The sequence below is a fragment of the Ranitomeya imitator genome, chromosome 3, assembly GCF_032444005.1.
Source record: "Ranitomeya imitator isolate aRanImi1 chromosome 3, aRanImi1.pri, whole genome shotgun sequence".
Lineage (NCBI taxonomy): Eukaryota > Metazoa > Chordata > Amphibia > Anura > Dendrobatidae > Ranitomeya > Ranitomeya imitator.
The window spans coordinates 133,447,221-133,472,819 of record NC_091284.1 but is presented as its reverse complement, the minus strand read 5'-3'; the positions used below and the strand labels follow the sequence as shown (position 1 = coordinate 133,472,819).

The 25,599-nt window shown below is 42.1% G+C and overlaps 1 protein-coding gene across 1 annotated transcript in view; it reads left to right on the top strand.

Annotated features, from left to right (window-relative positions):
• The window catches only part of PHEX (phosphate regulating endopeptidase X-linked), a 467,693-nt gene that overhangs the window by 396,811 nt on the left and 45,283 nt on the right, over nucleotides 1-25,599 (top strand). Inside the window, exons 15-19 of the mRNA XM_069761473.1 lie at nucleotides 1,108-1,166; nucleotides 3,530-3,584; nucleotides 17,455-17,522; nucleotides 17,699-17,829; nucleotides 19,692-19,757. Of these exons, the coding sequence (XP_069617574.1) occupies nucleotides 1,108-1,166; nucleotides 3,530-3,584; nucleotides 17,455-17,522; nucleotides 17,699-17,829; nucleotides 19,692-19,757 (379 nt within the window). The remainder of the gene's footprint in view (nucleotides 1-1,107; nucleotides 1,167-3,529; nucleotides 3,585-17,454; nucleotides 17,523-17,698; nucleotides 17,830-19,691; nucleotides 19,758-25,599) is intronic.

Genomic DNA, 25,599 nt, shown 5'->3' with positions numbered 1-25,599 from the left:
CTTTCATTGCTTCTCCCCGTGAGGAAAGCAATGTTACTGTGATAACCAGGACCCTGGGGCACCACACTTCTCCTCGGGAAATAAATGTGGTGGTGATGTTTATTCTGTATGCAAATAACACCAGGTGCTCAACATTAAATCCTCTAACATTGTAGCATCAAAAATGAGCGCGTTGCGACACTAACTGGAGCTGATTTTCAAGCTTTATTATACACCTATGTGCAGTAAAAATAAAGCAAGGAGGAGAGGAAAGTGGATGCTGTGTCTAAGACAGCACAGGTCGTTTTGAGTGGGTTGACACTTCTTCTTGCTCCCATTTGTCTTTGTGGACATGACAGCAGCAGTGACACCATCGTTGCAATGACATCACATTTACCATGCCTGACTGCTGCAGGAAATCACCGGGTCAGTGTGCTTGTGCTATCTTACTTGACGTCACTTCTGAGCCTAGTGATTAGCTGCAGTGGTCTCATATTGAAGGCGTGACATTACTGCTACAACCATGTCAACAAAGACCAGAGACAGCAGTTGGGAAGTAAAGCTTTCTTTGTTATTTTTAAACATTGTGAACCTATGGACTAATTAACATTTCAAAGTGGAAGTCGTTAAAGCAACACTTTACATAGTACAACTTGGATATGGTAAAGTATGAAATAGAAATACAAAGTAACCTTGGTATTAAGGAGACATCTGACTGGTGCACAATTACTTTCTCTCTACATTATATAACTTTATCTGTTCAGCAATGTTCCTTTGGGATTTATAGTCCAAATCTGAGACTGCAGATATTTTGCAACGATAGCTAATATAAATCTCCTACAGAAAAAAAATAAGAAAAACATGACATTTTTGAAACACATGTTCTCTATGCTCAAAAACACACATTGTTCTCTTACTTTGCAAAGCTTTCCTCAATAAAGGGATTGGAAGGAGGAGGTACTGTACATAAGGGACCTGTTCCACATCTTTGCTATATCTTTCCTGTGATATATTTCTTTGTTTAAATGTATGGAACATAGGAAAACATTTGTTCATGTATGAATTTGCATTTATTTGGGATTGTATATTTTACCGTATTTCACTTCTAATATATAATTTTTTGTGCAGATGGTACACCAGTCCTACCACTGTGAATGCATTTTACAGTGCGTCAACAAACCAAATCAGTAAGTGTTCTCTATAGTTTTATTGCTGTAGTGACTCTAAAAAGTTATTCCAAAGAATTGCATTTCCATTGCTCATTTTCCTTGGATGTCTTTCGTCTTGAAAAATATTTGTTTAGGCTAGGATGGCTGATAGCCAACACAATAAGTAGAATATAAGATCGAGATGAATGTGCAGTTGACGAAGATACATTGATATCTACAAGTGTGTTTGTGCGAAGAAAGGATTGGACACACTATCGTTGGTTTGCTCTGTATAAACAATTGGGTGTTTTAAACACTTGTCATAATGGTCTTATCTAAGAGAATCCCAGTTTACAGAACTTAATGGAGAAGATTACCAATCATAAAACACAGCCACTAACACAGTCTTGTACGGAGGTTTTCTCAGTAACGTAGCTCAGAGTTATGGAGATTCACAGATTACCATCAATCTTTCAAAAGTTTACTAAATTACAACGGTGAACTCTGGAGGATTCCCCTGTTTTGTTTATAGTTGATGACACCAATCTGTATAAAGCATTGTTCGGCTAAGTGCAGGCGGAGGCTTTTGGAATGGGTCCACTCTAATTCAGATGTTTGAAAAATCACTTAAAAATGCTTGAAAGACAGTTCCTACTCATTTCTCTTGTAAATCCTCTTTGCTGTTTATATTTTCAATGTGTTCAGTTTTTTTTTCCGCTTCAGATTTTGTAAAACACATGGTGGAGAAAAGGAAAGTGCAGGTCAATTATTTGTAGTGGCACAATATATCTACAAAGAAAACCAGGAGATGTTGCTCTTCGTATTAAAAAAAAGCAACCTCAAAAAATAGCTTGAACCTTTATACAAATAAATGGTTGACCTCTTCATTAAATAAAATTCTAGATATATCTTAATCAACCCATAACTACAATGTATGAAGAATATAAAGTACTCGTTTTTTTTTCCTTAAAGCACCAGTGGTATTTTTAAATTCACTACAATACCAATTTTTCTTAACTATATGTGTGCATATGTATATGGTATGTAGTGTTAGTATGTTAATACATTCACCTATCGCTGCTCTCAGTATCCAGTACTATTCTTCTCTTCTCAGTAACGTTACCACTCTTCAGACGACCTGGGTCACACTGCGTGCTGCGCGACCTGTAAGCAGCTTTTACATTGCAGGTCTACGGAGCATCAGAACAAAGCTCCATATACTTACATTGTAAAAGAGACTTCCAGCTCATGCATAGAGCACGGAGTGTTCTGGATAGCCTGAAGAGTGGGGATGTTACTAAGAAAAGGAGCAGAATGACGCTGGATCCCAGAGAAAATGGCACTAGTTGAGTATATTAACATAAATACACTACATACCATATATACACACACATTTAATTAAGGACATTTTTCATGGGAATGTTTCTTTGATTACCCTGAAACCATCTTAAGTAAATATACATCGTTCAACTTATTCAGGAAGTTGTCAATGTCTGAATATTCAGGACATTTTGCTGCCTCGATTGAAAACCCCTCATTAAAAATTGTGTGTTTATCCTTGAATAGCTCTAAAATAATTGCTAACAACAAAGAACAGACAACACTTGAATTAGTCAAAGGGTTGTCCACTACTATGGATAACCTGGCCCTAGGTCAGTCATTAATATCAGATCAATGGAGGTTCGGCACTCCCGCTGATCAGCTACCAGCAGCTTTGGTAGTGGCCAGATACAAACAATGTTCGGGGCAGAACAGCTCAGCTCCGTACGATGCTTAGTGCACATTGACGAGAACTGCCGCACTGCTACTATTCAACAGCTGACCAGTGGGAGTGCCAAGTATCGGACCCCCATCATTCTGATATTAATGACCTTTCCAAGAGATAGATCATCAATATCAATGTAGCACATAATGCCTTTAATAAAATCGAGACATACAAATCCCTTTATAATACAATTACCCCGTACTACAAATCTATTAGTACTGACTTTTTCAAGTTATGTTAATTTTGAACAGCCTGACTATGTTTTGCCAAATCTGCCTACATTTTATTATAGCCTTATTATTATCATACTATTAATTTATAATACTGTAATAAAGTATATATTATGTGCACCCACTTTGACCTGGGACTGGATTGATTTGCAGCAAGTTTTGCAGTTTGATGCTTCAAACCATCTATTTTCCCAGATGATAAATAGCCATGCAATTCAGGGGTTAATAGAAGTCACCATGATAAAATGACATTGTAACATTTGATTATGTGGTCTAGAGAAGAGAATACTTCATATATTGATCCAATGATCTGTTGAACTTTATATCATTTTTAAAAACAATGCATCTTTTTATTTTGTAGTAGTTATTTGCGCTATAATTCATTCTCTGTTTTATGTGAATGTCAGGATTTCCAGCTGGAGAGCTTCAAAAACCTTTCTTTTGGGGAACAGAATATCCACGGTATGTAAACACATCGAGACATTTGGAAGTAACTGGAAGTGAAAATGACTTTGAAAGCCATAACACTTCAAAAAATCAAAAGAAAAATCAAGCAAATATTCATAAACGTTAAATGCTCGGTGAGGACCTGGTCTCATCACATTTTTTTAAGTTTGGTAGGTAGGCCAATGATCATGTTTGCACAGTGCGTATTCAGATGAAGGCCAATAGAGTGTCCGTTTGAACTCTATGTGGCTGGTGTACACCAGTATACTACAAAAACAGCATGGAATAGTTAGACTATAAAATTCCATCCAAAGGAAATTGAAAAACAATTAAAAAAAAAAAAACATGATGTGAACAGGGTCCTGAATACACTTAATGCCACATACAGTGGGGCAAAAAAGTATTTAGTCAGTCAGCAATAGTGCAAGTTCCACCACTTAAAAAGATGAGAGGCGTCTGTAATTTACATCATAGGTAGACCTCAACTATGGGAGACAAACTGAGAAAAAAAAATCCAGAAAATCACATTGTCTGTTTTTTATCATTTTTTTTGCATATTATGGTGGAAAATAAGTATTTGGTCAGAAACAAACAATCAAGATTTCTGGCTCTCACAGACCTGTAACTTCTTCTTTAAGAGTCTCCTCTTTCCTCCACTCATTACCTGTAGTAATGGCACCTGTTTAAACTTGTTATCAGTATAAAAAGACACCTGTGCACACCCTCAAACAGTCTGACTCCAAACTCCACTATGGTGAAGACCAAAGAGCTGTCAAAGGACACCAGAAACAAAATTGTAGCCCTGCACCAGGCTGGGAAGACTGAATCTGCAATAGCCAACCAGCTTGGAGTGAAGAAATCAACAGTGGGAGCAATAATTAGAAAATGGATGACATACAAGACCACTGATAATCTCCCTCGATCTGGGGCTCCACGCAAAATCCCACCCCGTGGGGTCAGAATGATCACAAGAACGGTGAGCAAAAATCCCAGAACCACGCAGGGGGGACCTAGTGAATGAACTGCAGAGAGCTGGGACCAATGTAACAAGGCCTACCATAAGTAACACACTACGCCACCATGGACTCAGATCCTGCAGTGCCAGACGTGTCCCACTGCTTAAGCCAGTACATGTCCGGGCCCGTCTGAAGCTTGCTAGAGAGCATTTGGATGATCCAGAGGAGTTTTGGGAGAATGTCCTATGGTCTGATGAAACCAAACTGGAACTGTTTGGTAGAAACACAACTTGTCGTGTTTGGAGGAAAAAGAATACTGAGTTGCATCCATCAAACACCATACCTACTGTAAAGCATGGTGGTGGAAACATCATGCTTTGGGGCTGTTTCTCTGCAAAGGGGCCAGGACGACTGATCCGGGTACATGAAAGAATGAATGGGGCCATGTATCGTGAGATTTTGAGCGCAAACCTCCTTCCATCAGCAAGGGCATTGAAGATGAAACGTGGCTGGGTCTTTCAACATGACAATGATCCAAAGCACACCGCCAGGGCAACGAAGGAGTGGCTTCGTAAGAAGCATTTCAAGGTCCTGGAGTGGCCTAGCCAGTCTCCAGATCTCAACCCTATAGAAAACCTTTGGAGGGAGTTGAAAGTCCGTGTTGCCAAGCGAAAAGCCAAAAACATCACTGCTGTAGAGGAGATCTGCATGGAGGAATGGGCCAACATACCAACAACAGTGTGTGGCAACCTTGTGAAGACTTACAGAAAACGTTTGACCTCTGTCATTGCCAACAAAGGATATATTACAAAGTATTGAGATGAAATTTTGTTTCTGACCAAATACTCATTTTCCACCATAATATGCAAATAAAATGTTAAAAAAACAGACTGTGATTTTCTGGATTTTTTTTTTCTCAGTTTGTCTCCCATAGTTGAGGTCTACCTATGATGTAAATTACAGACGCCTCTCATCTTTTTAAGTGGTGGAACTTGCACTATTGCTGACTGACTAAATGCTTTTTTGGCCCACTGTATATACTGGTACAATGCTTGGTAGTGCAGAAACCTTGTAGTACTGTATATCTCCATGAAAGGGAATTTAAAAAAAAAAATTCCTCCAAGAATTAATATGTTGTAAAAGTATATACTGGAATCGGACGGTTTTGGATGTCGGAGTTACCTTTCTACTGAGCTCGGCAAATGTTCTCCATTTCCAAACCAATTATTATTATTGTGTGCTTTATCTTACTCATGGGGCATCAGTGTCTATATCCTTAAAAAGGATTATCCAGCTGTATCATTGAAGTCGACCCACCAGATCAAGTGGTCCATCTTTGATCTGGTTACCTAGCTGATTCACCCCCAAGTGCGGTATCTTGTACTGTGGTATTGATTCTTTATTCTTAATCAGGATTGGCACATATTCTGCTTTAGATTCTAGCAGCTGAGGGGTATCTCTTTTTGCACCAGCCCCTCCTTTGGTGCAATCAACTTACCCAGTGATGAGCACCAGTGTGATTGACCTCTTGTTATTTCCAAACCTTGTTTATATAGAGTGCATTAAGTCTACAACTATTAGCGCTCATTCACATGTGCGATGTTTCCAAGTATGAGAAAAATGGGCTGATTATTCTGATCAAAGTTTCGAGTGTCATCTGTTTTTCTCATACGTGGAGAAATAAAAATAAAGGTTGTCCATCTTCCCCATTCTGACAGTCCGTGAGAATCGGAATACAGTACACTCAAATGTTATCTGAGTGTGGTCTAATTTTTTCATCTTCCCATTGACTAGCATTGCTGATTTTGATCAGACCCTAGGATGAAATCTCCATGATTTTCTGCAGACTGCTCGGCCAACGGAAAATCACGTCCCCATAGACTATCACACGTACAAGTGCTATCTGTGAAAAACACACATAGCATTTGTTCATGAAAATTGGGTGTAAAAATGAGCCCTTATGAATAACGCCAAAAGTGGAAATGATTAAAAAACAAAAAAAAATGGCAGATTATAGTGTCGTTTAACCCCTTAGTGACAGAGCCAATTTGGTACTTAATGACCAGGCCAATATCTGCAATTCTGACCACTGTCACTTTATGAGGTTATAACTCTGGAACGCTTCAACGGATCCCGCTGATTCTGAGATTGTTTTTTCATGACATATTGTACTTCATGTTAGTGGTAACATTTCTTCGATATTACTTGCGATTATTTATGAAAAAAACAGAAATATGGCGAAAATTTTTAAAATTTTGCAATTTTCAAACTTTGTATTTTTATGCCCTTAAATCAGAGAGATATGTCATGAAAAATAGTTAATAAATAACATTTCCCACATGTCTACTTTACATCAGCACAATTTTGGAAACAAATTTTTTTTTTGTTAGGGAGTTATAAGGGTTAAAAGTTGACCAGCAATTTCTCATTTTTACAACACCATTTTTTTTAGGGACCACATCACATTTGAAGTCATTTTGAGGGGTCTATATGATAGAAAATAATGAAGTGTGACACCATTCTAAAAACTACACCCCTCAAGGTTCTCAAAACCACATTCAAGAAGTTTATTAACCCTTTACGTGCTTCACAGGAACTGAAACAATGTGGAAGGAAAAAATGAACATTTCACTTTTTTGGTTCTTAATTCAGAACCATTTTTTTTATTTTCACAAGTGTAAAAACAGAAATGTAACCATAAATTTTGTTATGCAATTTCTCCTGAATACGCCAATACCCCATATGTGGGGGTAAACCACTTTTTGGGCGCACCGCAGAACTTAGAAGTGAAGGAGCGCCGTTTGACTTTTTCAATGCAGAATTGGCTGGAATTGAGATCGGACGCCATGTCACGTTTAGAGAGCCCCTGATGTGCCTAAACAGTGGAAACTCCCCACAAGTGACACCATTTTGGAAACTAGACCCCTTAAGGAACTTATCTAGATGTGTGGTGAGCACTTTGAACCCCCAAGTGCTTCACAGAAGTTTATAACGTACAGCCGTGAAAATAAAAAATCGCTTTTGTTTACACAAAAATGATCTTTTCGCCCACAAATTCTTATTTTCACAAGGGTAACAGGAGAAATTAGACCACAAAAGTTGTTGTGCGATTTCTCCTGAATATGTCGATACCCCATATGTGAGGGTAAACCACTGTTTGGGCGCACCGCAGAGCTTGGAAGTGAAGGAGCGCCGTTTTACTTTTTCAATGTAGAATTGGCTGGAATTGAGATCGGACGCCATGTCGCGTTTGGAGAGCCCCTTATGTGCCTAAACAGTGGAAACCCCCCACAAGTGACCCCATTTTGGAAACTAGACCCCACATGGAACTTATCTAGATGTGTGGTGAGAACCTTGAATGCCCAAGTGCTTCACAGAAGTTTATAATGCAGAGCCGTGAAAATAAAAATGTTTTTTTTTCCACAAAAAAGATTTTTTAGCCCCCAAGTTTTTATTTTCACAAGGGTAACAAGAGAAATTTGACCCAGAAAGTTGTTGTCCAATTTGTCCTGAGTATGCTGGTACCCCATATGTGGGGGTAAACCACTGTTTGGGCGCACGGCAGAGCTCGGAAGGAAGGAGCGCCGTTTTGGAATGCAGACTTTGATAGAATGGTCTGCGGGTATTATGTTGCGTTTGCAGAGCCCCTGATGTACCTAACCAGTAGAAACCCTCCACAAGTGACCCCATTTTGGAAACTAGACCCCCCAAGGAACTTATCTAGATGTGTGGTGAGAACTTTGAATGCCCAAGTGCTTCACAGAAGTTTAGAATGCAGAGTCGTGAAAATAAAAAATATTTTTTTTTCCACAAAAAAGATATTGTAGCCCCCAAGTTTTTATTTTCACAAGGGTAACAGGAGAAATTGGACTGCAATCGTTGTTGTCCAATTTATCCCGAGTACGCTGATGCGCCATATGTGGGGGTAAACCACTGTTTGGGCGCACGGCAGAGCTCGGAAGGGAAGGAGCGCCTTTTTGGAATGCAGACTTTGATAGAATGGTCTGTGGGCATTATGTTGCGATTGCAGAGCCCCTGATATACCTAAACTGTAGTAACCCCCCACAAGTGACCCCATTTTGGAAACTAGACCCCCCAAGGAACTTATCTAGATGTGTGGTGAGAACTTCGAATGCCCAAGTGCTTCACAGAAGTTTAGAATGCAGAGTCGTGAAAATAAAAAATATTTTTTTTTTCACAAAAAAGATATTGTAGCCCCCAAGTTTTTATTTTCACAAGGGTAACAAGAGAAATTGGACCCCAGAAGTTGTTTTCCAATTTATCCCGAGTACGCTGATGCCCCATATGTGGGGGTAACCCACTGTTTGGGCGCACGGCAGAGCTCAGAAGGGAGGGAGCACCATTTGACTTTTTGAGCGCAAAATTGGCTGTCGTGTTTGGAGACCCCCTGATGTACCTAAACAGTGGAAACCCCCCAATTCTAGCTCCAACCCTAACCCCAACACACCCCTAACCCTAATCCCAACCTGATCCATAATCCTAATCACTAACCCTAACCATAATCACAACCCTTACCCCAAAACAACCCTAATGTCAACCCTAACCATAACCCTAATCAAAACCCTAAATCAAACACACCCCTAATCCTAATCTCAACCCTAACCTCAAACCTAACCCTAATCCCAATACACCCCTAATCACAACCCTAACCTTAACCCTAATCCCAAACCTAACCCTAATCCCAAGCGTAACCCTAATGCCAACCCTAACCCTAATACCAACCCTAATCCAAACCCTAACCCTAATCCCAGCTCTAACCCTAACTTTAGCCCCAACCCTAGCCCTAACTTTAGCCCCAACCCTAACCCTAGCCCTAAGGCTACTTTCACACTTGCGTCGTTTGGCATTCCATCGCAATCCGTCGTTTTGGACAAGAAACGGATCCTGCAAATGTGCCCGCAGGATGCGTTTTTTGCCCATAGACTTGTATTGCCGACGGATCGTGACAGATGGCCACACGTCGCGTCCGTCGTGCACTGGATCAGTTGTGTTTTGGCGGAGCGTCGGCACAAAAAAACGTTCAATGAAACGTTTTTTTGTACGTCGCTTCCGCCATTTCTGACCGCGCATGCGTGGCCGTAACTCCGCCCCCTCCTCCCCAGGACATAGATTGGGCAGCGGATGCGTTGAAAAACTACAGCTGCTGCCCACGTTGTGCACAATTTTCACAATGTGCGTCGGTATGTCGGGCCAACGCATTGCGACGGCCCCGTACCGACGTAAGTGTGAAAGAAGCCTAACCCTAAATTTAGCCCCAACCCAAACCCTAAATTTAGCCCCAACCCTAGCCCTAACCCTAGCCCTAACCCTACCCCTAACCCTACGTCTACCCCTAACCCTACCCCTACCCCTAACCTAACCCTACCCCTAACCCTACCCCTAACCCTACCCCTACCCCTACCCCTAATCCTACCCCTAACCCTAACCCTACCCCTAACCCTACCCCTAACCCTACCCCTACCCCTAACCCTACCCCTACCCCTAACCCTACCCCTAACCCTAACCCTAACCCTAACCCTACCCCTAACCCTAACCCTACCCCTAACCCTACCCCTAACCCTAATTTTAGCCCCAACTGCTGTTCTCCTGCCGGCCGGCAGATGGAGACAGATGGCGGGCGCACTGGGCATGCGCCCGCCATGTTCTTCTGCCGGCGGCCAGGAGGAGCAGCAAGAGGATCCAGGGACACAGGTGAGTACTGTAGGGTCCCCGAATCCCCCTATTTCTCTGTCCTCTGATGTGCGATCACATCAGAGGACAGAGAATTACACTTTACTTTTTTTTTTTTTTTTGCGGTCGCCGGTAAACAGTTAATTACCGGCGATCGCAAAACAGGGGTCGGTAAAACCGACCCCGATCATGCTCTTTGGGGTCTCGGCTAACCACGGCAGCCGAGACCCCAAAGATTCTCCCGGTGCCGGCCGGCGGGCGCACTGCGCATGCGCCCGCCATTTTGAAGATGGCGGCGCCCACCGGGAGACACGAGGAGCATCGGGGGAGCTAGGTGAGTATTGGGGGGCCACCTGGGACCCCTTTTCTCTGTCCTCCGATGTGCGATCACATCGGAGGACAGAGAAATTAAAAAGAGATCGCTTTTTTTTTTCTTTTTTTTTTGCGATCGCCGGTAAACGGTTAATTACCGGCAATCGCAAATGCGGGGTGGGTTAAAAACCCCCCGAATCATGTTCTCTGGGGTCTCGGCTACCCCCGGCAGCCGAGACCCCGGAGAAAATCGGCCTCTGGGGGGCGCTATTTACTTTTTCCACAGCGCCGTTAATTAACGGCGCTGTGGTTTATGTACCCTTAGCGGCCGCCGTTAAAAGGCGTATCGGCGGTCGCTAAGGGGTTAAACAAAAGGAGATAGGAAAGTAGCCGAATGCTAAAATACCTGTTCCACTCGGGCCTTATGAAATGTATTTTTTCTGAATAGTTACAGGAAATATGTGCATGTGCAGCCTTGCCTGATTTATGTAATAAAAGACAGCAGGACTTCAATATGCTTAATTTCAGCATTTATCAAAGATAACACTTTTGATATAAAAAGCTTAATGAAGGCAAGTGGGCAGTTTCTCAATTTTCCAGTTCCCCATTAGGCAGAAAGCCTCCACTTATCACCTGAAATGATTGTTGCTTCTTCTATATGTGGCCTTACACAAGAATGACGGTAATAACCTCGCCGTTTAAACCACTCGGGTCAGAGTGTTACAAAACACTTAATAGAAAAGACCATTAAAGCTCATATTAATGTATTTGACACAGTTGGGGAAGGGAAATGTCAGTGTTTATCTCCACCATATAGTGTGGCCTTTATTTGTATTTCCCCTTTATACCGAGATGCAGTGTTTCTTTCATTAGAAGAAGATATACTGTTTTTTTTTCTTTTATAATTATGCTGCTTACTGTGAGTTCTCTAATGCCACATTGTGGTGATAAGGTAAGAACCATGTTCGCATTGTGATTGATTTTATTTTAAAGAAACAGTTGAAAAAAATAGAAATGTCTATCTAATGTGTGTACTGCTTGAAAGGTACATTGTGATTAGACTGAAATTAAGTACAAAGGAAAAGACAATAAGGCTAAGTGCACACATTGCAGATTTTGATGCGGATGTGCAGTGTTTTTGGAAGCATGGAATTGCATCAAATCCGCAGTGTAGTGCACCACCTATGTAAGTCAATGGGAAATTGAGAATTGTTGTGCACATGCTGCGGAAAAATCTGCGCGGATTTGCAGCGTTTTTTTTCCACAGCATGTCAATTCTTTTTTGCGGATCTGCAGCGTTTCTGCACCCATTGACTTCCATTGAGTCAGTCAAATCCACAGCAAAACAACAGGTTTAAAAAGATCTGTGGTTTTGCTGCGGAGATGCATTTTTCGCAAATGCGACCCCGGACTAATGCAGATTTTTTCTATCTATAGATATATCTATAGATCTATAGATAGATAGATAGATAGATAGATAGATAGATAGATACTGTAGATAGATATTCACTTATATTTGTTTTGTGTATGTAAACATTATATGTGAACATGGTATGTAATGATATTATGGTCTTCAATGGAGTTTGTAAAAGAAGAGGTTGGACAAAGAAATGAAATCACAATTTTGTTATTGTTAAATAGTAGATCTTTATTTAGCTTACCAAAACGCATACAAATCCGCATGAAAATCCGCATCAAAAGCACATCAAATCTGCACGGATTTTTACCTGCGCTCTCTGCAAAGAGAGGAAGAATCTGCTCAGAAAATTCCACAGGCAAATCCACAACGTGTGCACATACCCTAAGAACAAATGAGTCCACCACAAATGCTCGTTTAATAAAAATATATGAATTCCAAATCACTAATATTTTTATTTTGAAGTAAAGGAACATAGCTGAATATATATGGTGGCCATAAAAAAAGATTTATCGTTCAAATAATTTACTTTATTTGCTTTTTGAGCCATTATATAGCTACTAGATGGTGGCCCGATACTAACGCATCGGGTATTCTAGAATATGCATGTCCACGTAGTATATTGCACAGCCACGTAGTATACTGCCCAGTCACGTAGTATATTGCCCAGTGACATAGTATATTGCACAGCCCACGTAGTATATTGCCCAGCCACGTAGTATATTGCCCAGCCACGTAGTATATTGCCCAGCGACATAGTATATTGCCCAGCCACGTAGTATATTGCCCAGTCACATAGTATATTGCCCAGTCACGTAGTATATTGCCCAGTGATGTAGTATATTGCCCAGCCACGTAGTGTATTGCACAGCGACGTAGTATACAGCACAGAGCCACGTAGTATACAGCACAGACACATAGTATGCTGCCCAATCACGTAGCATATTGGCCAGTCATGTAGTATATTGCCCAGCTACATAGTATATTGCCCAGCCATGTATGTAACAGGTTAAAAAATAAAAAATAAACATATACTCCCCCTCCGAAGGCCCCTTGTAGTCATGTCGCCTGTGTGCGGTGCACGCGGCAGCTTCCGGTCCCAGGGTTGGTATGAGCACAGGACCTGTGATGATGTCACGGTCACATGACCGTGACATCATGGAAGGTCTTTCTCACATAGCATCTTTGGAACCGGAACCTGCCGCTTGCACTGCCGAGGACAGCACGCACGTCGGAGGGTGAGAATAACCTTTATTATTATTATTATTATTATTATTGTTAACATTAGATCGTTTTACTATTGATGCTGCATACGCAGCATCAATAGTAAAAAGTTGGTCACACAGGGTTAATAGCTGCGTAACCGGAGTGCGTTACACCGCGCTACGGTGACGCTGGCATTAACCCTGTGTGAGGGATGACTAGATGACTGGAGGGGAGTATGGAGCGGGCACTGACTGTGGGGAGGAAAGAGCGGCCATATTGCCGCCGGATTGTGGCCATCGTTGATTGGTCGTGGCAATGGTCATGGGCGTTTTGCCACGAGTCGACCAATCAGCGACTTAGATTCCATGACAGAGGCCGCGACCAATGAATATCCGTGACAGACAGACAGAAAGACAGACAGAAGGACAGACGGAAGTGACCCTTAGACAATTATATAGTAGATGTAAAAAGGGGCCATGTAAGAAATAAAGCAGCTTCAAAAGTTTAGTTGGGTGTTTTTGCATTCCAATCTCAAAAAGTGCTTCATTCTGTATACCTCCTAAAGTAAAATAACATATCTGGTGATCCCTGGGAAGACAAAACTGGGTCTAAAATGGAATCGGCAAGTAGAACCAATCCCCCTAGGAAGCTGAATAAAATGATAACTTGATATCTGAGATATGATGTCTTATTTCAGAGAAAGCCACATTTTTCTTGCATGTAAATGAGCTATTCCAGGCTCTAGGCCAGACACTGATTATGCATAAGAATCTGCCCCCCAGAGATTATCTCCAGAATCTGACCTTTTCTCACCTTTGAAACTGCTAAGACTCTTACTGTCGCTCTCATTCATTCCCGTCTGGACTACTGCAACTCTCTTCTGTTCGGTCTCCCTCTTACCAAACTTTCTCCTCTCCATCCATCTTGAATGCAGCAGCCAGGGTCATATTTCTGTCCAGCCGCTTCACCGATGCCTCCCTCTTGTGCCAGTCATTACACTGGCTACCCATTCTCTACAGGGTCCAGTATAAACTCATCTCTCTCACCCACAAAGCTCTCCACAGTTCTGCACCGCCTTATATCTCCTCTCTCATCTCAGTCTATCGCCCTACACGTGCCCTCCGTTCTACAAATGACCTAAGACTAACATCCCCCGTAATCTGAACCTCGCACCTCCATCTCCAAGACTTCTCTCGTTCTGCGCCAGCTCTCTGGACTGCTCTTCCCCAGACGATCAGACTGCTACCCATCTCTTCAAACAAGCCTACCACATCAACTACTCAGTAAACTAACTTTGTACTGTTCCCTCCTTCCAAATATTATCTGCATGTGAATATGCACCCTACTATTCATCTGTCCATCTGTCTCCACACCCTCCATGCACACGATAACTGCACTTGATACTTGACTATTGCACTTAAACACATGGGCTGATGACTGGATCATGCAGCTTTATATGAAAATCCCTATTTATTATAATTGCCAGACCTGAAATAACAAGCACTTTTCACCTATTGTGTCCCCCCCATTTCCTTGTAGATTGTAAGCTTGCGAGCAGGGACCTCACCCCTAATGTCACTGTTTAAATTGTCTTAACTTGTATTGAATTTATTGTCTGTACATGTCCCCTCTTAATTGTAAAGTGCTGCGGAATATGTTGGCGCTATATAAATACAAATTATTATTATTATTATTTTACATGAAAGGTGGAATTACCAGTGTGAGACACGTAAAAAACAAAGAACAGTAGATCTGAACTTTGTCTCATAACAAACATGTTTGCAGTTTCAGTTCTCACAGCTCTGCTGTATTGCAACCCTGTCTGCCTGTGAGATGGAAGCTGAAGCTGAGAGGAACCTGCAGATCTGTTAGGTATAATCACACACAGCTCTGCAGTGAAATCAGGAGAGCAGAGAGCGGATATTACACATCACACTGGTAACAATGGAAAGCATTACATATCACACTGACAATATCCCCTTTTATTAGAAGTAAACTCCGGAGGCAGATTCTCGTGCAGATCAGTCCCATGTGACCCATAGAGCTTAACTTCACATTTATATATAAGAAAAAATGTAGATTTCTCTGGAATAGACATCACATCCTCTGGATCAACATGTTAGGGCATGTTAGGTTAGGCTATGGGTTGAACTAGATGGACTTAAAGTCTTCCTTCAACCTTAATAACTATGTTACTATGTTACATCACAGATATCAAGGTAACATTTGTTTCAATTTACGATGACCTACATGCCTATTTAGATGGCTTAGGATAGTTGACCCTTCTGACAGATTCTCTTTAACCGCTTCCTCCTACAGGCATTTTTCATTTTTGCTTTTTTATTTTTTTCCTCTCCTCATTCCCAGAGACATAACTGTTTTATTTTTCTGCTTACATTGTCATATGAAGTTTCCACAATCAGTGATGGTTTGGGAAGCCATGTCTTTTGCTGGTGTAGGGCCATTCTATTTTAAGAAGACCAAAGTCAGCACAGCCGTGTACCACAAAATTTTAGAGCACTTCATGCTTCCCTCTGCCGACAAGCTTTTTGGAGATGGAAATTTCATTCTTCAGCAGGACTTGGCACCTGTCCACACTGCCAAAAGTAGCAATTCCTGGTCTAAAAACAACAGTATCACTGAGCTCGATTGGCCAGCAAACTTGCCTGACCATAACCCCATAAAGAATCTCTGGGGTATTGTCAAGAGCAAGATGAGAGGTACCAGACCCAACAATGCAGATGAGCTGAAGGCTGCTGTCAAAGCAACCTGGGCTTCCATAACACCTCAGCAGTGCCGCAGGCTGATCGCCTCCATGCCACGCCGCATTGATGTAGTAGTTGATGCAAAAGGAGCCCCGACCAAGTATTGAGTGCATTTACTTAACATACATTTCATAGGCCAACATTTCAGATTTTAAAATAACTTTTTCAAGCTGTAGTTATAAAGTATTCTAATTTACTGAGATAATGACTTTTGGGTTTTCATTAGCTCTAAGCCATAATCCTCAACATTAACAGAAATAAACACTTGAAATAGATGACTCTGTTTGTAATGACTCTATATAATAGATGAGTTTCACTTTTTGTATTGAAGAACTGAAATAAATTAACTTTTTGATGATATTCTAATTTTGTGAGATGCACCTGTATATGTACTTCAGATGTCATGAAAAGATTAAAAGGCCCAAATAAAACTATCATTTTGTTCACATAGAGCCTTTATGGGGCATTTCTATGCCTTTTATATAATCCAAGTCAAGGATGGATAGTAACTAGAGAAAAATATAGGTGACTTAAAGAACAGCATAAGTACAATATAGTAAACAAACATATATTATATTCTAATATCGGTGGGTGGAGGGGTTATGACCTTACAAAATAAAGCTAAAATAAATAAGGTGAGTAGCAAAATGCAAAAACAATTAGTAGAAAATGCAAAATAAATAACATATAGACTTAATCTAAACACTATAACTCATTATAAATCAATGTAAACATAAAACGATCAAGAACACATATTCAGATTTTATTTTTGGGATGCTTTATAAAATTGTAAAAAAAAAATTAAACATAGAAATTACAATAGATAAATAAAGTAATAACCAGATGCCTCACTGATAGGACCCCTAACGCAAGGAGATTTGGCATCAATGGTTCAGTTCTACTACAGTGTCACCAAATGAGAAATAAATCATTAGATGCTACCTACTGAAATTAATAGGCCACCTTTGCAATATATTTGTGTTGGGTCTCCCAAAGCAAATTACAATCTTTATGGCCACTCACAATGCCAACTAGCTAAAAAATTGTAACTTTAAAGGTCATTTAAACACAGCCTTTGTAAAAACAAAATGCTCTGGTAATGAAGCATAATTATGATGTGGCAGATATTCTACATTTACACTTTACATGGTGATTTCATGTACTCTGAAATGAATAACAATTATCAACGTGGAAAGATATAAAACAGAATTCTGAAGTTTTCTGTTTTCACTGGAGGTAAGATGAAACTGGCCGCCGATTCAAAAAATATAATGAAAACGGAATTTGCATGCATCAGTGTCAAACATTTGCCAACTTTCCCAGGGGAAATGATTAGAACTGGCAGCCCGATAATCCCATTTCATCTTTGATCTGTGATATTCCCAGGCAACATAGTGAAAATGAATAATTAATTTCTGAATCCTAGCTGGTTCCTGATAAGAAAATAACTGATGAGGTGAACATCATAACTCTTTATAAAACTAGGTTTGAAAGATTTTTTTTTGGTATTTAGATGCATTCGTGTGTTTTTCTGACAGATCCCTCAGCTACGGAGCAATTGGAGTCATTGTTGGCCATGAGTTCACACATGGTTTTGACAGTAACGGTGAGTATATTTCCTTATTTCTTGTCTAAATAAATAAAAAAACCTTTATGTTTCATCATTTTAGTTTCCAGTTCTCATTGCCAGTAATGTTTCAGCTCAATGAAAAAAAATAAATGCACCTAGAATCTCAGTTTATCCTAACCGGAATAACTCAGTTACTTATTTGTGTTATATAGGCCGAAAGTATGACAAAGATGGAAATTTACACCCATGGTGGACTACAGAGTCAGAAGAAAAATTTAAAGAAAGAACAAAATGTGTTGTCGACCAATACAATGAGTATTACTGGAAATTAGCTGGAATGAATGTGAGTTTCCCTGTGTTTTTGATTTTTTTAGGGTTATTTGTTATGATTACTTAGAATGAATTGGGAAGTTGTTCATTTTAAAAATATTGAAAAATGTGATTAAAATGCTGAGTAGCCATAGTGCACTTCAATGATCCAACGTGGTCCATACTTAGATATCCGTTCAGATCTTTGGGACCAGGAGGCCACTTTCGGCTTATGTTTGACATCGAAAGGCTTTTTCTGTAGTTACATATCATCACTGCTGTGTGGATAGGCCTGGTGTACATTTACTACAAATAGTGACTTATACCAAGGCCCAAGGACTAGACTGACCACTGTGAGCATGAATGGCCCAAATGGAGTGAAATGATAATATACAGATTGATTCCTTACAACTCCTTATATGATATCTGCATGGAATGTTAAAATATTCATTAAAGGTAAGCAAAAGTATAAATGAGTAAAATTAGACGTGATAGACACTTGTGCATTTCGGTCTGACTGCGATCCGACAAAACATTGAATTGCACTTGGACCAATGTTCTTCTATGGGGCTGTGGCCATATCTAATTTTGTAAAAGTTGTAGAATACATGATTTGATTCTAATATTTGGATCTCCCTTGGCCATGCTAGCCCATGGAAAAAAAAATTGGACTGCACTTAGATGACATCATTTTCGCGAACTGACAGAATGGAATGGATGGAGACATTATTTTTTCCATTTTCTCCACATCCAAGAAAATCAGATCACAATATGATCACACTCTGTTTAGATTATTATCAGAGTGTGATTAGCATCATGGGACCAATTTTCTCGGATGACCCTAGACTTAAAGACATAGCATCCTTAATATTTCTATTTAAATTCTTCCTCTACAAATTAATGCATTGGGGACATGATTTAGTGGCACGTACTAAAATATAAGTATTACAGATTTGCCTCCTTCACTTCAACCTTTATCGCAGACTGCACAGAGCTCCTGTTCTTACATTTCTCGTTCATGGAGGGTCTTATGACCAAATCTGTCCATCAGTCTCCTCCAATTCAAAATCCGCTTTATCAGGATTTCGTCATAAAACTATTTATCTGTGCTTGTACTTCTTCCAAAGGCAAATATAGTAATACCTTTACATGGCCATTCCGTTCCTCCATTACTAAGAAATCAGTGTTTGAATTGATATGTAAATGAGGCCAAAGAGCTACTTGTACATCTGAAGCCTCTGCACTCCACCTCTATTCCTCACTTAGCGCTGCTTCCTCCTGCTTGACTGATGGCACCTTTGCCTGAAGTTACACAGCATAAAGCCCGTCAGTCAAGCAGAAGGTATCCTGCTGACAGATTCCCTTTAAGGACCAGGGAATTTTTCATTTTTGCACTTTCATTTTCCCTTGCCTTCTTCCAACAGACATAACTTGTTAAATGTTCTGTCAACATAAATCTACGAGGGCTTGTTTTTTGCAGGACAAGATTTAGTTCTCAATGGCATGATTCATTTTACCATAGAATGTACTAAAGCAAAGGAAAAAAATGTAAATACTGTCCTGTCTGTATACTCTTTTGTATCCTCCCCTGCCCAGGAGCTGTGGTATGATCAGACCATGTCCCTGTACGGTCAGACACAGCCATTACACAGTACACAGCAGGGGCACATGTATAAGATTATCTCAGCACAGGAACATTATTTTTAACATCTCCAATTGTGGAAATCATTATTTTTCCAAGATCTAGTGATTAAAATGAACTTTGTTAGTTGGACAACCCTTTTAATTCACGTCCTAGTGTGAGAAACAGTTACTCAATTATTTTGTCCAATGTATTATTTATATATTTGTTTGGTATTATATTATGTTTGTGATCATACACTATTATTATTTTAGGTAAAAGGAACAAAGACTCTGGCAGAAAATATTGCAGACAATGGAGGGATGAGAGAAGCCTTTCGGGTAAGAAAATGTATACTTTTTTAAGATGGCACCAAAGATGGTAAGGAAACTGATTTCTTTATAGTTTGTGATTTACTGATGGAAAAAATGATAATTCCACCCTGGTATTCAGGTGCAAATAGAAGAAAGAGCAGCTAAAAGGGGACAGAAAGCTCTTACTTATTTTTATTATGTGCAAAGTGCATGCAAAGGTGACAGAGGAGGAAGTCTGTAAGGTGAAGCTTTCGGCAAAATTTGCAGAACATTGACTGATATCACGGAGGGGGTGCAATTTTGGCAATTTCTTCTGCACAGTCAAGTACTATGCAGCCATTTCTTATGATGCATGCAGATTATCTTGGGACCCTGCATTTGAGGGACATCAGTGAAATAATAGACAGCTCACGTTGCATGATCCTAGTAGGCTCCATTTTACTTGCTGTATATACTCGTGTATAAGCCGAGACCGCTAATTTTGCCACAAAAAACTGGGAAAACTTATTGATTCAAGTATAAGCCTAGGATGGGAAATGCAGCCGGCAGCTACTGTTAAATTTCAAAAATAAAAATCGATATCAATAAAAGTAAAATTAATTGAGACATCAGTAGGTTAAATGTTTTTGAATATCCATATTGAATCAGAAGCCCCATATAATGCTCCATACAGTTCATGATGGACCCCATAAGATGCTCCATACAAAAATATGCCCTATATAATGCTGCATAAAGGTTAATAATGGCCCCATAAGATGCTCCATATTAAAAAAAATGCCCCATATAATGCTGCATAAAAGGTTATTGATGGCCCCATAAGATGCTACATAGAAAAATGTGCCCTATATAATGCTCCATAAAGGTTGATGGCCCCATAAGATGTTCCATAGAATAATATGTCCCATATAATGCTCCATAAAGGTTAATGGTCCCATAAGATGCTCCATAGAATAATATGCCCCATATAATGCTCCATAAAGATTGATGGCCCCATAAGATGCTCCATAGAATAATATGCCCCATATGCTACTGCTGCGATTAAAAAAAAAAATGATGTACTCACCTCTCGTCGCTGGGGGAGGTGCCAGTGTCCTGAGCAGACAGGGACACCGATGCGCTATGGGGTCCAGGTGCCAGTGTCGCTGCTGGCTCAGGCCCCCAGCACTTGCAATATTCACCTGTCCCCGTTCCACCGCCACGCACTGCTGTGTTTTCCAGGTCTCTGCAGTGATTGTTCAGGCAGAGGGCGTAAACTAAACACATCATCGCACCCTCTGACCTGAACCTCACAGTCAGAGGACACAGAAGACACAGCCCGGTGGTGGAACAGGGACAGGTGAATATCGCATGGCTCACCCTTCCCCGTCATACTCACTCCATCCTGGCACAGTCTCTGCTTCTCAGATGGTCTCTGGTGCCGGCAGCTTGTTCCTGTGTTCAGCTGTCACATGGTACCGCTCAAAAGGTGAATATGCGCTCCACACCTATGGGCGTGGAGTCGCGTCCATATTCATTACTTTAATGAGCGGCACCATGTGACCGCTGAACACAGGAAAAGCTGCAGGAGCCTTAGACCATCTGAGAAGCAGGGATGTGCAGAGACCACATCAGGAGGGGGTGAGTATGATGTGACAGCCGCCACTCCTGCTGCTCCCCCTTCCATGCCGACCCCCAGGGACAATGACTTCGAGTATAAGCTGAGAGGGGCACTTTCAGCCTAAAAAAATGGGCTGAAAATCTCGGCTTATACTCAAGTATATACAGTATCTTGAAAATTCACATAGAGTTTCTCTTTACGAATTTTTGAATTTTTGCCCTTGGGACACAAAGTAATGTCAGCTGAAAATAGTGCTTTCTGGAGATATAGAAAAAAAATACTACAAAAGTTATCTTAAATGAGTAATGGTAATTTGCAGCATTAAGATTCTCTTAACATTATCAATAAAGTCATCCGATTTCAACAAGCTAAAACAATGTCCTTTAAAAAAAATGTCCTTGAGGCCTCATTCAGACATCCATGTTGCAAGTACTTGTTATATCTGGGTTTTTTTCACAGGTACAGCATGCATTCTAACCTATGGTACTATTCACATGTTTATGTTTTTCATGGATCGTGTGTCAGACAGATCTGGTTTTTTCCAGCAGCACGAATGACAAGGAGCAAGATAAGTCTATGGGTCTGTGAAAATCCTGTACAGCACATGGATGGCATCCATATGCTATCCATGCGCTATCTGTGTTTAACATTGCAAAGTATAGAAGAAGCTTTCTAATTTATTTATTTCTTTATCCATCCTTAAAAAACACTGATAACACACTGATGGTAAAAACGAACATATGGGCCGTAGGCCGGGGTCACATTAGCGTATAACATCTGATGCGATATGCCGATGACATTCGGTTCAAACTGCCAACGTGAACCGCTTGTCATGCTACTGTGCTCCGATCTTGTTTCATGAGAGAATTGGATCACAGGTGAGGAGAAGGAGAGATTAATCTCTCCATCTTCTCCATTGCCTGCATCGCCATATATTGGACTGCACTTGGATGAGATCTGCTCTCCCTCATTAAATAACACTCCTATGTAGTATTTGCCAGTATGAGCGAGCCCTTATACTGAGGCAAAACACTGATGACATGCTGATGGTTAGTGTTGAGCGATACCTTCCGATATCGGAAAGTATCGGTATCGGATAGGATCGGCCGATATTCAAAAAATATCGGATATCGCCGATACCGATACCCGATCCCAATGCAAGTCAATGGGACCAAAATATCGGAATTAAAATAAACCCTTTCTTTCCTTGTAGGTTCATTCTACATGAAGGAAAACAACTAAGAATAATGCAGGATGTATTTGGGGAGGTGGCGGAGACATTAAAGTCATAGAGGTTTAGCCCAATCAAATAGAATAGCATGTTTTTTTTTTTTTTTTTAAAGACGTTCGGAGTGACAAAGATATTGACTATGTAAATATTTTTTTTTGTTTTGTCAGATATTGATGTTTCACTATTCCACGCCCTTCCCCTTCTTTTTTTTTTTTACTTTTCCCACACTTTCATCTTCATCATCATCAGCATCTTTGACATCAACTTCTTCTTCACCTTATTCATCTTCTTCTTCATCCTTTACCTTTTTTTTTTTTTTTTATTACATTCTTCATATTCATTTTATTCAACTATTATTATTCTTCCTATTCTACATATTCATTTTATTCAACTGTATTATTCTTCCTATTCTACTTCTTCATCATATTCTCATTTGTGACAGGCATTCCCGTAGTTGTTATCTATAAAAGTTGGAAGATTACACCTTCCGTTCTGCCAGTCACAAAAGTTACATTTGTCCGCGTTCAGTTTGGCCTGCAGCATCAGGCTTTATCCAGGGGCACCACGAGGAGGAACGGACTCACCCCCATACACTGCTTAGTCTTCTTCTGCATATAATTTAGATAATATCTTTTGCTCTGATATTAAGTCTTATTCTTAATGTTCTTCTGCTCTTTGTTCTGCAGCCTCTTGTTCTTCTGCTTCTCGGTCTTCCATGTCGTCGTCTCCAGTGTCGTCATCTCCGCCGTCGTCGTCTCCGCCGTCGTCGTCTCCGCCGTCGTCGTCTCCGCTGTCGTCGTCGTCGTCATCGGGGTGGTCTTCCGGGTTGTCGTCGTCGTCATCGGGGTGGTCTTCCGGGTCGTCGACTTTAGGGTCTTCAACTTGGAAATGTAGCAGAAGGTACAAGAAGGCTGAGAAAATGCCAAGAACCTGATGATGGAACTGGAACTCGGATGGCTACCCGAAGGTTCAAGAGCCTATGGAAGTACCGAGGACCAGCTGACGTTACTGGAACCCGGTTACTAAGCAGGAGGTACCCGTGCTAAAAAGCACTACCAAGGACCGCCTGACGTTGGCGGAACTCGGATACCCAGAAGGAGGCACCTAAGCCAAAGGCTCTGCCCAGAACCAGCTGACGGTACTGGAACCAGGATGGGGAGCAGAAGATACAAGAGCAAAAGACACTGCCGACAACCAGCTGACGGTACTGGAACCCGGATGGGTAGCCGAAGGTCCAAGAGCCAATGGAACTACCGAGGACCAGCTGACGTTACTGGAACCCGGTTACTAAGCAGGAGGTACCCGTGCCTGAAAGCACTACCAAAGACCACCTGACGTTGGTGGAACTTGGATACCCAGAAGGAGACACCTAAGCCAAAGGCTCTGCCCGGAACCAGCTGACGGTACTGGAACCAGGATGGGGAGCAGAAGGTACAAGAGCAAAAGACACTGCCGAGAACCAGCTGACGGTGCTGGAACCAGGTGGTGGACCCGAAGGCCCACAGGAGAGGAGAGAACAGCTAGGCCGCGAGGCAGCCGCAGTTACCGAACCCCAACAGTCCTACAGGGGGAGCTGGGCCTACTGGCACTACAGAACCAGCCTTGACTACCAGTTCACGCAGCCCACATAGGAAGCTCCTAAACTGGAGGCACCCTGGAGTTGGCTAACCCGACCGCACCACGACGGGGCAAGCATAGGCGTCTCAGTGAGCTTGACACAACCCGGAAACAGCTGACGGTGCTGAAACCAGGTTTGGCACGAGGGAGTACCTGTGACAAAAACACTGCCGAGAACCAGCTGGCGGTGCTGGAACCCAGATGCGTTGCCCCAGTGTGCAAGAGCCAATGGCACGACCGAGGACCAGCTGACGGTGCTGGAACCCGGTTACTAAGCTGTAGGTGCCCGCGCTTAAAAGCACTACCAAGGACCGCCTGACGTTGGCGGAACTCGGATACCCAGGAGGAGGCACCTAAGCCAAAGGCTCGGCCCGGAACCAGCTGACGGTGCTGGAACCAGGTGGTGGACCCCAAGGCCCACAGGAGAGGAGAGAACAGCTAGGCCGCGAGGCAGCCGCAGTTACCGAACCCCAACAGTCCTACAGGGGGAGCTGGGCCTACTGGCACTACAGAACCAGCCTTGACTACCAGTTCACGCAGCCCACATAGGAAGCTCCTAAACTGGAGGCACCCTGGAGTTGGCTAACCCGACCGCACCACGACGGGGCAAGCATAGGCGTCTCAGTGAGCTTGACACAACCCGGAAACAGCTGACGGTGCTGAAACCAGGTTTGGCACGAGGGAGTACCTGTGACAAAAACACTGCCGAGAACCAGCTGGCGGTGCTGGAACCCAGATGCGTTGCCCCAGTGTGCAAGAGCCAATGGCACGACCGAGGACCAGCTGACGGTGCTGGAACCCAGTTACTAAGCTGTAGGTGCCCGCGCTTAAAAGCACTACCAAGGACCGCCTGACGTTGGCGGAACTCGGATACCCAGGAGGAGGCACCTAAGCCAAAGGCTCGGCCCGGAACCAGCTGACGGTGCTGGAACCAGGTGGTGGACCCCAAGGCCCACAGGAGAGGAGAGAACAGCTAGGCCGCGAGGCAGCCGCAGTTACCGAACCCCAACAGTCCTACAGGGGGAGCTGGGCCTACTGGCACTACAGAACCAGCCTTGACTACCAGTTCACGCAGCCCACATAGGAAGCTCCTAAACTGGAGGCACCCTGGAGTTGGCTAACCCGACCGCACCACGACGGGGCAAGCATAGGCGTCTCAGCGAGTTTGACACAACCCGGAAACAGCTGACGGTGCTGAAACCAGGTTTGGCACGAGGGAGTACCTGTGACAAAAACACTGCCGAGAACCAGCTGGCGGTGCTGGAACCCGGATGCGTTGCCCCAGTGTGCAAGAGCCAATGGCACGACCGAGGACCAGCTGACGGTGCTGGAACCCGGTTACTAAGCTGTAGGTGCCCGCGCTTAAAAGCACTACCGAGGACCGCCAGGCGTTGGCGGAACTCGGATACCCAGGAGGAGGCACC